At 48.6% G+C, this 14,157-nt stretch overlaps 1 protein-coding gene across 1 annotated transcript in view; it reads right to left on the bottom strand.

Moving 5' to 3' along the window:
• The window catches only part of SLC13A4 (solute carrier family 13 member 4), a 43,700-nt gene that overhangs the window by 12,599 nt on the left and 16,944 nt on the right, over positions 1-14,157 (bottom strand). The window contains exons 3-13 of the mRNA XM_017673253.3: positions 13,548-13,684; positions 11,454-11,626; positions 11,020-11,071; positions 8,963-9,002; positions 8,218-8,295; positions 6,297-6,481; positions 4,566-4,685; positions 3,685-3,786; positions 2,162-2,263; positions 1,300-1,397; positions 969-1,093 (exon numbers count right to left, since the gene is read on the bottom strand). Coding sequence (XP_017528742.1) covers positions 969-1,093; positions 1,300-1,397; positions 2,162-2,263; positions 3,685-3,786; positions 4,566-4,685; positions 6,297-6,481; positions 8,218-8,295; positions 8,963-9,002; positions 11,020-11,071; positions 11,454-11,626; positions 13,548-13,684 — 1,212 coding nt within the window. The remainder of the gene's footprint in view (positions 1-968; positions 1,094-1,299; positions 1,398-2,161; positions 2,264-3,684; positions 3,787-4,565; positions 4,686-6,296; positions 6,482-8,217; positions 8,296-8,962; positions 9,003-11,019; positions 11,072-11,453; positions 11,627-13,547; positions 13,685-14,157) is intronic.

The following is a 14,157-nucleotide window of genomic DNA, read 5'->3' as shown; positions in this document are numbered from 1 at the left end:
TCAGGAACAAGGATTTTAGTTGGAAAAAACAGGATCTAAGAGAATCTAACAACTGTCTTTATTATTTTAATAATTATTACCGAGGACAGGGTTCCAGAGAACAGAACCTGAGCCAGCAGTGGAAGACAGAAGACCTGAGCTGAAAGTGAAGAACAGCTATTCTTTGTTTCCTGCCTAGGGAGTGCCCTGTCACCGGTCAAGGCACATGACATGCCACAGGTGTCACAGAGGGAAGTCTCACATTGAGTAGGAGATGGGACTTGGTGTCTTTCAAGGTTCCTTCCAGGTACAGGATTTTGTGACCTCATTATTAGTGTTGCAGACAGCACTGGCCCACAGGGAATGGGCAGTCAGAAGGGAGCCAGTGTAGACTGGGTTAATGTATCAAGAGGAGGTGGAGGGAGGAACCGTGTGAATCATAACATGATTCGCTCTTAGGATCGCTTCTATTCTAGGGAGGTATATCATGTTGGGAAATTCAGCTATTGCACTGTAGCCTCCTCTAAAAGATCTCATCCCAAACACTTCCAATCAGAAACTCAGGGAGCAAGGCACTCAGTGCATGTGTGTGGACTGAGGGACATTTTGCTGTGTGTCAATTTGGGCTGTCTCTGAGCTCTTACAGACACATGTCCTATCACATTGTCAGATGCCCAGAAGAAGATGACTATGAAATCCAGTATATTTTTGCCGTGGCAGTGTGGGCCTTTAAATGAGGTGTGAGTGCCTGCATGCCATGACTCCATGGTGCAGGTGATCTGTAACTGTTCCCAGTAGTGCCAGCTGAAAAGCTGACGGCCTGACAGGCTATCCATTCCTGGCTGTATGGCTTTCCTTCCCAGTGACTTGGGTGAGCATTCATCTATGCCTCAGTGCCTTTGAATATTCCTTACCAGAATCATAATGACTCACTAGGTAAAGCTGCTGGAAAAATATTTGGCCCAATAAGAACAGAATTCAAGTGGTACCTTGCTGCCAGAAGCCAGAGCATAGCCTCCACCGACCAGAATGACAATCTCCCAGGGCATGGTCTTCTGGAAGTCCTTCCACGTGATGATGGGCTCCATCCCCAGTGAGGACGCCTGGTTCTCCCCTGGAGCACGGACACACAGAGAGGCAGAGCCAGATGAACCCTAGTGGGTGGGACTTGTGATTAGGGCCTAGCTGATGAACCTGATGATTTGACCGCTCTGCTACTGGGGGAGTCAGAAGGCCTTTGGTGGGGCTCCTTCCGGAAATTCTGACTTGCGTGTTATTCCCTGGAGCCAGCCCCAGCTTCTTCCCTTGAACTTCTCTCACCGTCAGTCTTTTTCCCAAAGCTAGGCTTCTTTGCTGGAATCAGGAAGAGGAGGAAGCCCAGGAAGACAGAGACTGTGGCATCGGTGCGGTAGCCTTTTCTGGCAAAGAGACAGACAGGGCTGGAGGAGGGTCGGGAAGCCTCAGGGCTCTGTGCTGGCTCAGGCCGGTCTGTCTGAACACAGTGCCTCTTTTTAGGGCCTTGTTTACGGGGGGCATCTGCCTGACTTCTTGAGGTTGCTGCCTGGTATCCAGCAGTGGATTTAATGGGCAGTGTTAATGTCTGGAGGCAGGGCCTGGCTAGGGTAGATGACTAGTGTGGATTTGTGGGCCTGCTAGCAGTGAGTGGAGTCATTTAGGTAAAGGAGAGTAGAAAAGGATGAGTCCTCTTCATAGAGGCTCACACCTTCACGTGTATCTTTTCTCAAAGGAAGCCATGCTGAGAGAGCCTGTGGCCTGTGGCCCTGGCCCCCGACTAGGAATATGCAGGCATGGGGCAGGAATTCACCTTGCTGCACCCTCCAGAGGCCTCAGCCACTCCGTGGGTGTAGTCTCTTTATGGTTGGTATTATATCTTCTTTAACTCTTGTGACAACCGCGGAGGTAACTGAGGTCCCAAGAGCTTAAGTAACAAGACCAAGTCACGGGCTGCTAAGTGGCAGCACTGGATCCCAACCCCAACTCAGATCTCAAGACTGTATTTTCTTCCTGAACCCAGCTGCAGCTTCCCTGAAAAGGGAACTTTCAAGAGAATGAAGTGCCTCCTTGGCTTATGACTGCCCCTAAGAGCCCAGGAGGGACCTGGCTGGGAAGGCCAGAAGAGTCTGGGTGATGGGATTGTTTTGGAGCAGACAATAGCACTTACTTTTCAAAGAAAGAATCCCAGCCTGGAACAAAGCCAGGCTCCCGGGTGAACCACAGCAAGGTCATCAGGATGAAGAAAAATCCAGTCACCATTTCAGGGTAGCTATACAATAAAACAGAAAGACCCCTCCAGGACCTGGGAGGTTTCTGTTAGCTTTCGTACTTTGCCCCGGGCTGCTCCTATACTCAGAGCTGCAGAACTGCAGGACAGAACACACGGTGACTTCTGCCCCGCTCAGAGTGGCTGATGGTGAAGTGGGAAGAGGGCTGAGATGATGCCAGGAAATACGAAATTACCCATTTTACTGGAGAAATGTAGGTGGGAAGGGAAAGATGATACAGCACCATACATTTATCAAATAATTTAAAGTACAGCCTGCAAAGGAGAAGGCAGTGAAATTGGCCCCTCGAGTCCTGCTGGTGGGGGTGGGAATTGCTACAACAACCTTTCTGAGGCAATTTGACAGAATGTTTCAGGAGCCTGAAATTTGGTCACTCCTCTGAGAAAATAACCAGAAATGTACAGTAACACATTACCTATTAAAAAATTAAGCATTAAAAAGTGGAAACAGCTTACATATCCAGTTATCTAGTGATATTAAATGACATTAAGTACATTTTGGTATAACTGTATGTTAAAATGAGATGCATCTAATAATCTTATTTCCACAGCAGAATTAAATGACCTGGGAACATAATGACAGTCTAATGCTAAGTGAAAAAAGGCAAGATATAAAACTTGTGTTCAGGATGGACTGAATTTTACCAAAAAAATACATAATTTTGCTCAAAAAAAAGCATGGAAGCAAGAGTACATCATGTTAACAGGTCTTAACGGTTAATGTTGGAATTCTAGGAATACAAATCAGTTTTAACTTTTTCTTTATAGTTTCCTGTATTTTCTAAATGTTCTACAGTGAACATGTATTCCTTATATAAACTAAAGTTTAAAAAAATACACCTTATACCTGAATCCTTCTACCCAAAGTTGTACCTGCCAATTGCCATAAAAGGTGAAATGGCACCAAATAGGATGCTGGGTCACTGGGAAAGCTGATAAAAATAAACTGGCTGAGGGTTGGCGGTGATTTCTTGGACCCTCTGTCCTCAGTCTGTGTTTGATGCTGTCTGATGCTCTCAGTGCAGTGCAGAGTCCCCTTGCAGCCACTGGACCCCTGGGGGCCCCTTCACAGCAATGTGGGGAGTGCTGCCCTGAGAGAGAAATTGCACCTGTCCCCAGAGTGTGGCCGTGCTCTCGTGTTACCCTTCCTCTGGCTGCCCATCTGCTCCACCCCCATGCCACGCTGTACCGTAGGCTTGGAATATAGCAAAGAGCAAGGGTGGATGTCTGGGGCCTGGGCCAGCCAGACATTGGCGTTGAGTAGCTCCTCTAAATGCCCAGATTCATAGTTGTGGAAAATTTCCCCAGCTCAAGGGGCTGTTGAGAACAACGCTGCTTCTGTGCTCACTTTACCTGCCCTGCTTTCTCTCCTGAGGAGAGAAGGTAAAATGGCCGATTTTTACCTAATGGCTCCGAGCTTTTCATATTCCTCTTGGATCCTCTTCTCCGACAACTCTTCCCTTTTGGTCTTCTTCTTCTTGCTTAGAGAACAGGTCTCTTTAAAACTGAGAAGGAACAGTGAGCAAAAGAATAAAGCATGCTTCTGAGGCCCAGAGACCAAGTTTTAAGCAAATACTGAACTGTACTACTGGCTTGCCGTGATCGGTTTTCTCCTCCTCACTCACACGCTCTGCCCCTCGAACCCCCATCATACAACTTTTATCTGCCAGGTTGCACAGTCTCTTCTCAGCCTTCTCCCTAGCATTTTGGGTGTATCCATCTGAGTATACTACTGGTATATCAATGTGAAATCATGTCTCCGGACTGGTGCAAGTTTATTTATGTGGATGGTTTCTACATGTCTTCTACGTAAGTGAGAATCAATGTAATGTGGCATATGTGTGTAGATGTTTATATGTTTGTGTGCATGCATACACAGGTGTGTGTGTGTTTATCTGACTAGAGAAAAGGCTTGTCTGGGATGAAAGTGGTGTTAGTTTTGTTAGCAACGTTGGAAGTAGAGAAGTGTACAGCTATCATTGATTTGACAATAGTTTTTGAGTTATTAAAAAAATACTTTTCAACTCAGACTTCTTATAAATTCATAGTTCCTCAAACCAGTTAGTTGGAATTAAGAACATTTCATTGTTGAGCTTATAGTGCAGGGCAGAGTGTCTAGAACCAGTTGTGCCTGAATCCCCATCTAGCCCACCGCGTTCTTCTCAGGGCATCCTCTGTGGTTACGCGGCAGCTCCTTCTTGATCGGTGCCCTCCAGGGCTTGTGCCATGGCCTTGGATGGACAGGGGAGCCTGAGCTTCTTGCTGGCAGGGCCCTGGCACTCACTTGCAGCCCAGGAAGAGCCAGTGCATCCAGAACCAGCTGACCACCAGCATGATGAGGGAGATGGGGAAGCTGAAGAGGAACCAGGTGCCAAAGTTGACCACTTCTGCATCTGGGTACTGGCTGGAGGGGGAAGAGCCAGGCCAACAATTAGAAAAGGTAGATTTGCATGCAGTATTTTGGGGTAATAAGCTAAATACTCTTTGAGAAGACATACAGAGAGCTAACAGAGAGAACAGTAACAATATGGTAACATGGTATCTAGGTCTCCCTTATTTGGTAGTTGTAACTGTCCAGAGCCCAGGCAAGAATTACAGAGTAAGCTAAAAAAAAAAGGCATCTAAGCAACCAAAATTGCTGTCACCGAAGGGTATACACTCTGCACTCAGGACCTCTTGGCTTAATTTACATGAAGGCTCTGATCAGTTTACTCATTCATTTGCATGACAACAGAATGGAGAGGCCAGTGTGGTGTATACTTTGTTTATAAAGGCACTGAAGGAATATGAGTTTTGATTGGAGCACAGAAGGTACCAGTTCTGGAGAACTTGGGACTCTAGAGCCTCAGAAGGTTCCAGGTGTTAACTGTGTCCATAGGACACAGGATTTGGCATCTCTCTTTTGTCAACATCCTCTGCTGTCTTAAGGTGCCAGGGAGGTTACCCAGAGGCTTCTCCATTCATGTGCAGGCAGAGCTGGGGCCCCAATCCAGGTGTTGTTCCCTGGGGAGCCATGATGTTAAAAAATTATTGAGAATTGCCAGATAGTGACAGCAGAGCATGAGGTCAAGTGTGGGCCCTTCTGAGCAGGTGGCCCTGTGTTGCATGCCTATGAAGGCAGCTTTGCAGGCCACTGACACCAAATCTATGCCTTTAACCTGAAAATTTCTCTCGAGATTCAGAGCTGCGTCTCCAACTGGATATCTCAGCCTCCATGTCATTTCCTCATCTGTCCCATCATTTAGGTCACGGGTACCTCTCCAGCTGCCGAAGCCACTAGCCTCATTCAGACGTGGCCTTTCTCTCTCTCAGCCTCTCTCTAACCCTCCAAAGGCCAGTCAGGTCTGCCTCTGAATCTCTCACATCTGACCGTTTCTCCTCCCCATGGCCACTGTTATCCAAGCCACCATCACCTCTCTCCTGGGCATCTGCAGCAGTGTCCTAAAGTGTCTTCCTGCTGTCTGCTCTTCCCTTTCTAAGCCATTCTCCATTTAAAAATTTTAGAATGAGTTTTCAAAGCTAAATCTGATCATCTCATTCCCTGCCTAAAATTCTTCAAAGGCTTCTCATGGCCTTTTGGATGAAGTCCAAGTTCTTTAATGGGCCTTGTGAGGTGCTTTGTGATCTTCATGTCCACCTCCTTGGCCTCCATTTGCCCTCTGTCATTTCCTTTCATGTGCTCTGTGCACTAGCCTCTGAGTCCTCCTACGTACTGTTTTCTTGTCTGGAAAAGCTCCTTTCATCTGCTTTCCTCCAGCTCCTGCTTCAGGGCTCCTCCTTCATCGTTAGCTTTTTGGGGACACACTTCCTCCCCCTAGCCTGGGTGAGCTCTCTCAGAAGCGTGACCCCAGCGGAGGCCTGCCCTTCTCCCATCACAGTGAATTGTCATGACTTGGTCATCGTCTTCTTTCTTGGCACAGAAATGGCTAGTTTCATTTTCTGCTGTATCCTTAGCACCTAGTTCTGTTTCTGACACATAGCGGGTAGTTAGTTAAAAAAAAAGTGAATTACTTACCTGTTGAAGTGTTCCAGGAAAATGAGGCTGGTGGAGGTGCCAATGATGGTGGTCAGGCCCCCAATGGTAGCCGAGTAAGATATGCTCAGAGAGAGGCACTTGCAGATCATTTGGTCATGCTGGGACTTGTACCTTCTGTTGAGTTGGTTCCTGGGGCCTGGGGTCAAGACTGTGTTGGTCTTTTCCTATCGAAAGAAAATCAGTGACTCTCTCCAACCATGTGGGCTGCCCAACACACAGAGCATGGACACCAGGGGCACGTGGAACTGTGGAAAGATTTTGTGCCTCGGTATCAGAAAGACAAATGCCAATCCCAGTTCTGCTATTTACCAACTTGGGCAGCCCTTCTGAGCTGCAGTTTCTTCTGTAAAATGGGGAAAATCCTATTTTCTCTGCCAGATTGTTGTGAGAGTAAATGAAGTAATACATGTAAAGCACTTAAAATGCTTCCTGACATTTAGAATGGTAAGCTATTACCATTTTTGTTACTAAGGTGAACAGCACACTCTGTTTTTTACTTGAACTCCAGTAAAACTGATTGTTCTCCACTTTGTCTTTGAATAACAAATAGAAGGTGGTTATTCTGTCTGGAGTTAGAATGACAGTCCTGGTTTGGAGATGACTGAAAAATAAGGCTTGGATTACAGCAGGATCCTAGCTTTCACAGGGCCCAGGGTTGAAATGGGAGGTTCTGTCCTTCCTCCCTTCCTTACGTTTTTCTCCTCCTTGCCTGTTGGTTTCCTCCCCATACCCGCCTCCCCTTGCAGATGTCACAGCCTCCCTGTGGTCCTCTCAGGCCCCTCGTGGTCCAGGTGATGGCCTTTCGGAGTCAGAGGCTGCTGGTCTCAAGTGTAGATTAAAGAAGTACACATGCCATCTGCCCCTCCGGGCCTGGCCTTCCCTCACTGAGGCTTCATGAGACTAGGAGTGGCCTGGTGTAAATATCAGCAGACCAGGCCATAGGAAAACGATGGCAAAGAGGCTACCTTGCCTCATTTCTCAGAGCCCTTAGCCACTGCCCCATCCCCCTAGGAGGGCCCAGGTCAGCCTGGACCCTTCCAAACCTTCCTGAAAGACTCATTGGTTACCAGAACTGGAAGAGACTTCATAGATTCTCTGGTCCAGTGGTTTTCCATGATCCTCTCTTCTAATGACATTTTACAGGGATCTCCCAATATAAAAAACATAAATGTAGCATTTGATTAGCACACATCTGTTTTGTAACTGAAAGTGTACACGTGGTCAGAGAGACTTGGGTTTGAATTGAGGTGCTCCTCTCACTCGCTCTGAGGCATTAGGCACATGATTTCATCTCCCTGCCGCATCTGCAAAAGTGGAGTTCAAGATTGCTCCCTCACCGAGCCAAGACTAGAGAGAAAATTCTTTGCACAGGGCTTGGTACATAGTAAGTGTTCAGTAAGTGGTGGCAGTTATTTCTGATGATGATGGATGTTAAATAATTGAGATTATTTTGATGGATAAAAAAACTTGAAATAAAGGATTGTAAGTAACAGTTGTAATTTTATACCAGCTTCAACATTTACTTTATTTTTGCATTTTGTTTCAGTGGTATAGTACCAAGAAAATCCTTATTCACCCAGAAAAGCAGTTTTCTTAAAATCTTAGGATAGGCAAATAAAATATTTGCAATATCCCTGAAGCACCTTTGAGAAACAATTTGAACACCTCTGATCTAGACCAGCCTTCAGTTTTGTAGATGAAGAAACTGGGGCTCAGACAGTAGGATGACTTGCTGAAATCATCAGTGCGTTAGGTGTTAATCTCCATGGCACATGCAGGCCAGACATGTCTGTGGATAGAGTGCCTAGCCCTGATGCCCTCACAGCTTCAACACCGTGCCCCATGGGTAGTTGAAGGCATTTCACATAGGAAACAGGGCCAGGAGGTGTAGTTCCATTACCTGGGACAGTGGCGGCTGCTTGCCCAGCTGGTTTGCTGTTTTGGTGGGATTGGCAATCCTGGGCACACCGTTCAGGTTCTGTCACAACAAAGATTGTCACACTCTCAGGAAGAGAATGTGGTGGGCCTCAAGGACCCTCTTACTGTCCTAGGGCACCTCATGCCTCAGCACTGTGGGAATCGGAGACCAGAAGCCAGCAGAACATGCAAAAATGATACATTATAATTTTTCTTTGACACAAGGAAAAGAAAGAATCATACACAACAAATGTCCACAGCTGGGACTGATCAAAGTCCATCTGTTTGGACCAATGTTAAGAAGAGATGTGAACCCAGCTTTGGGGGACGAGGGAGAGGCCAAGTAGCAGTGTGCAGGCAAACCATGTTTTCCTGTATAAATGTGTTCCTTTTTAGAATACAATTACTGTAAATAGAGTCCCCAGTCAAGGAATTCTGAGGGTGAATATGTGGCTCCTGAAAGTCTGGATGGCCGAGTATTAGATTTTCATGGAAAAGGTTATCCTGTACTTGATGTGGTTAAACCCGCTCAGGGCTGGGCTGCAGAGCTCCGCAGGCCCTCCCAGGAGCCCAGCTAGCCCGTCTTGGGTCCGGGCTCATGTGCACCCCACTCTGTTCTCACATCAGTGGCCTCTGGGCTCAGGACAAGCTGCCAGGCATTTCTGTCCCTGAGTTACCTTGAGGGACTTTCAAGTGATCTCAAAGCACAGAAAAACCCAAGGCTGTACCTTGTTCTGCATCAGAGAAGTGAAGTTTGCAGTCGACGAGCTGAAACAAAGCAAAGGAGATGGAAAAACAATGGAGGACCAAACTTCACGAGCTGGGAATTCTCCCCACGCATTGGCATTTGTATGAATGACCTCTTAGACTCTGGTTTTCTAGGCTACAAAGAAGACTAATCTCACCCTAGTCTTCCTCCCCTTCCAGAGATGCTGTTGGGATTCGTGGAGAATGGGACGGCATTTCCTTTGAAGTGACACACTGTTAATCATAACTAACATGCAGAGCTTATTAGGTGCCGAGCACTAAGTTTGGGCTTCAACCCTCATAGCATGGTTCATCCTCATACCAGATTGGGCTGCAGCTATTTCTGCTTTACAGAGTAGGAAAGCAGGCAGAGAGAGGTTCCGAACCTTCCCAGGGCACCGGGACGCTATGTGGTGGCACCCATCTCTGTCTGAGAGCTTGGGCCCCTGACCACCTACTCTCTCACTGGCTGGCTCAGTGAAGGTCACTATCTAGAAAGAGAAACTTTTGAAATCTTATCTGAGGCGATGGGAGCAGGGAGTGCCTGGCTGCTCCCGGTGAAAGGCAGGCGGGAACACCTGAGGGAGAAGCTGATCAGCGCCTGCACCTCTGGGCGGCCGGCAGCTGCACCAGTGCAGACTCTCCCCTCGGCCTGGGGTAGGGGCGGATGGATTTAACCTTCAGCAGTACTGACCTACACTGAGTACTGAATGCACGTGTAGTTCTGAGGATGGAGTGCTGTGAGCTCACTATGAAGACGAGGTGTGGGTGCACACCCACGACCTGGAGCCCCTGGCCTCGCCCTTCTCCAGGCCCCATCGGGAGGACAGGTTGCTGCTGAGGGCTCAGAGGCATGCATTTGCTGGAGGGTGTTGTAGCCTGATGGGTAGAGTTACAGTGTTCCTCCCCCTCCTTCCCAGATGGGTGAGGAGGGCAGGCAAGGAACCCCTTGGACAGCATGGGAGGGGCTGGCCACGGGAGAACACTGCCGTCCTCACATGGCCAACGGCCTGGCTCCTGCCAGCGCTCCTGATGAGAGTTCTAGGGACACCTGGAGCTTTTGCTGTGGCATCTGGGGACAAAGGCAGGAAGTCGGTGGGCACTCCTGAGGGGCCAGAGTGAGGGGGGAGACCTGCTGCAGCGGGAGTGGCTGTCATCTCTGTGACATCCATGTCAGCAGGGCAGTGATGGGCGTCTCAGGGGTGGGCACACAGAGGGTGGCGGGCTAGAGCCATGCTCAGAAGGCCCTGCCCAAGAGGCGGAGCAGCCCCAGAGCAAAGGGCTCTGGGGGGTGGGGGGGAAGCCCCAGAGACACAGCCAGGGGAAAGCGCCTCACCCCTGCCATCAGGCTCTGCAGAGGTCACCTCAAAGGGACACTCCTCAGACACTGGAGGTGGGGGCCTGACAAGAGAGCTGGGATCCGAGGGTCAGAGAGGCACAGCAGCACTGCAAGCCCTGCAGCCCAGCCCCTTTCTGCCTGCACCTTCCCTGCGCCCCAGACTCTGCCTGGCCCTGGCCAAGTCGGGGTGAGCGGGCGGAGTGGGGCAGCTCTCCCCACCCACCTTACTTAGCGTGGCTCTCCCACCGCTGTCCTCCAGCCCCCTCCCTGTCACCTGAGCCTCTTCTGTCATATCTAACAAGGTCACATCTAGTAAGACCACACCAAACATCTGAAAACTACTTTGTGATTCTCTAAGAGTCTCCAGTGATACCTCTTACGGGAGTATTTTTCCGTTAATAGATTAAATTAATTCCTAAGAAAGGTGTATGGACCATCCATATACCCCCCCAGATCCCTTGGTATAGTTTTCTCTCTTCCCTTATCACTGCAATACTCTGTGGTTAAGGAAGTTGCCCTCAAGGTCGGGTCAGGTCTTTCCTGGGTGTGGAGAGGAAATTGGGGCAGGGGGAAGTGGTAGCGTGGCAAGAAGTGAGCTTGGTGCCCCCATGTAACACTGCTGTGTATGGGCTCAGGTCCCAGCTTCCCTGACCTGGAGGAGACCTGGAGAGGCTCTGGGAGGAAGCAGTTCATACTCACTCTTCATTGACAAAGATGAGTTCCAGAGAAGGTTGGCTGTTTACCTCCAGACCTACAGTGGCAAAGGAAAGCTGTTAGTGGAATGTGGAGGCTGGAGCAGCCCCGGAGGCAGGGGCTCAGGGCTGGGGCTGAGTGCGTGAGCGGGCGTAAAGGCTCCTGCGGCTGACATCGGGGCTTGGCAGGGCCCGTGGACAGACAGGCCCGGGGCTGTGCCATAATCCGGAGCATTTGGGGGAAGGAGCAGTGGTGGCCGCTGCAAGTGGGGGAGGAAGAGCTGGGAATGGGGCCAGAGGGAAGCTAGAGCTGTATGGAGAAGCAGCAGCAGGTGGGGCCAGGGTCACAGGTGAGGGGGCCACCGGGATGGGCACGGAGCTGGGCTATGTCGCAGAAGAGAGTGGGGGAGCAAAGGGGAGATGAGCTCCAGCAAACTGTACTGATGGGCTCGGCCTCTTCGGTGCTGGAGTTGCCAGCCACGAGCTGCTCCTCCTCGGCACTGACCAGTGCCTGCAGCACAGCCTCCACGATGGGCATCACCATGGCGGTGGTGGACGTGTTGGAGAGCCACATGGACAGCAGTGTGGTGCAGCACATGAAGCAGAGCAGCAGCCTGCAGGGAAGGGAGGGCCGGGCTGAGCGCTGCTGGGGCCGCCATCTCCAGGGGCTGAACCTTGCACCTCATGGCGCTCCTTTGGGGTTCCCTGCAAACCCGACATTCTGGCATTATCCAGAAAAGTGGATTTTTATGTCATCCATTCAACTCTGGGCTCCCAGGCTTGGCATAGAGTAAACACTGAGTAATTGTTGGATGAAGGAATCACACTTCATGAGCTAGTGGCCTTAGCCAGGGAAAAAAAAACCTTACTTAAAGAATAGCTTTTGTAGTTGGGTCACAGGGCAAGTACTTGCTGATGGCTTGTCTGTCTTCGCAGACATTAGCTCTTGGTGATGATGTGTGTTTTTGTGTATAAAGGAATTCTTTTTTTTGCTCTTGGAATTCTTTTTTTTGCTCTTGAAGCCAGCAGTTCTACAAACACTATTACATTTCTTGCTTTGCAACCAAGTCACCACAGTTATTAGTGACTAAATAGTAATGCATAGAGCTTACAGGCCCTCCCACTATTTCTCCCGCTGTCAGCATGCTGAAAGTAAAGGCCTTAAAGTCCTGTGACTTTAAGTGTCCCATATCACTGCACTTTTTCAGCTGCTTATCTTAAAGAGTCAACTTTCAGAGGAAAACATGAAAAGATAACTCTCCAGTTATTTCTCTTTGACTCTGAAAACATGCAATGTGTGTTTGTATGGACGTGGTTCTCGTTTCTGTAAGGTAAGCCCACATGAAGACGACCCATCTTTATTACGTTAGGTGGGATCATTGACTTTGCACAAGTTGGGGATAGCACTCCTGTCACATGGATTATGTCTGGGCAGAGGCCCAAGTCCTGATGGTGTTTTTCTTTAGGCTGACAGTGACGTGAGTTCACCTGTGCTGGACAGGGTTTCCATGGGGGGGGAAACATGCTGGGGGATGGCGTAAGTGGAGAAGAGTGAAAACTTCTGGAATAAGCATTCTCAAACATAGTACACAGAGATTTTAAAGAGTTGCAGAGTCCCCCCATGATGTGAGGAAATGCTGTTGTGTGCCTAGAAGGTTGAGAGAGGGGTACAAGATTATTACTGAATGAGGGGTGAACAATGCTGAATTAAGTGTAGCTTAGTGGGAGGCAGGAACATACCTTTAAGCCTAACCTGTATTCATCTAAGTGACTAATATTGAAAATGAATGCTATATTGATTATTTATACTCTATTGGACTACCAAAGGAGTCAGGGCAGCTTAGAAAAAGTGTCTCAAGAAAGTTGTACACTGGAAGGAGGTAAGATCCAGCTCCAAAAGGAAGATGGGTCGAGTTATCCAATGGAGCAGAGGTGAGCTTTAACACAGAACTGTCAATCCTGAATTTCCTAGACATATCCCAAGGCTGGGAATCTCTCTGCAGCCTTCTTGACAGCAGAGAGAAAAGAGGAAGCAGCTAGGGCATAGTGCATTGTAGACGCAGGTCAAATGCAGCATGTGTAACCAGGCCTGTGGTCTGAGCCAATGACAGTGGAATCCCAGGGCAGATGGAAACCTCACTCTCCTTATATGACAAAGGAGAGCACACCCACTTCCTCATGCAGCCTGTTACACTGGAAGAAGGTTGGGAAACAGTTCTGTTGGTCCATCTTTTTTTCACGTAAGGAGCCCCGTACGTCTTGTGACCTACTGCCCTTGCAGACTAGGTTGCTCAAGTAAGTTACTTAGATTGTGATGATAAATGACACCAGTGTCATACACTCAAATGTCTATTCTTTGAGCATGAGCCCTCTCACTGGAGGGGTGCATAGGAGCCTGGTGGCCCCGATGCCATCCCTTACCCCATTAGTAGAACAGCCTGAAGTGGACATCCCTGTGCCCTAGGACCACTGTCCAGGTGGCCTACTGGGAGCTGAGGGGATGCACTATGGCCAGGTACCCCAAGTGAGACTTACATGCCCGGCTTGGCTCCAGCAATCATGACCATGCGTAGAGCAATGCGCTTATGTAGGTTCCACTTCTCCACAGCAGCTGCCACGCAGATGACGCCCACCAGCAGCAGCGTGGTGTTCTTGAAGTACTCCGCGGCCACCTGCAGGAGGCCAGCGCAGGTCAGCTCCCTCCCCAACCCAAGGCGCAGCCTGGAGGGGCTTGGGCTGTGCCCACAACATTCATTCTCAACTGAAGGCGGGCAAATAAGAAGCAGGGAGATGAGGGTTATTAAAATAGCCGACTGTTGTGAGATATCTATATAGATGGGTGCTACATATACATCCATATACACTGCCTTGGGCGGCACTGTGCTAAACACATTACAAAGATTATTTCATTTAATCTGGCCAGTAACCCCTTAGGGGGGATAATCTCCACTTCTAAAAAAAAAATAAAAACACTGTATTTAATTATGATATAAATAGAACTTCAAAGAACATATTCTTTTAATTTTATCTTAAGCCTTAAAAACTATTAAAACAATCCTGGGTTTCTACCTCAAACTCATTTTTTTCTTTAGCTTTTTAGAAAATTATGTCATTTTTTTTATTAGAAAGTTAATATATGCTTAGT

The sequence above is a fragment of the Manis javanica genome, chromosome 6, assembly GCF_040802235.1.
Source record: "Manis javanica isolate MJ-LG chromosome 6, MJ_LKY, whole genome shotgun sequence".
Lineage (NCBI taxonomy): Eukaryota > Metazoa > Chordata > Mammalia > Pholidota > Manidae > Manis > Manis javanica.
This window is presented reverse-complemented; position numbering and strand designations above follow the sequence as displayed.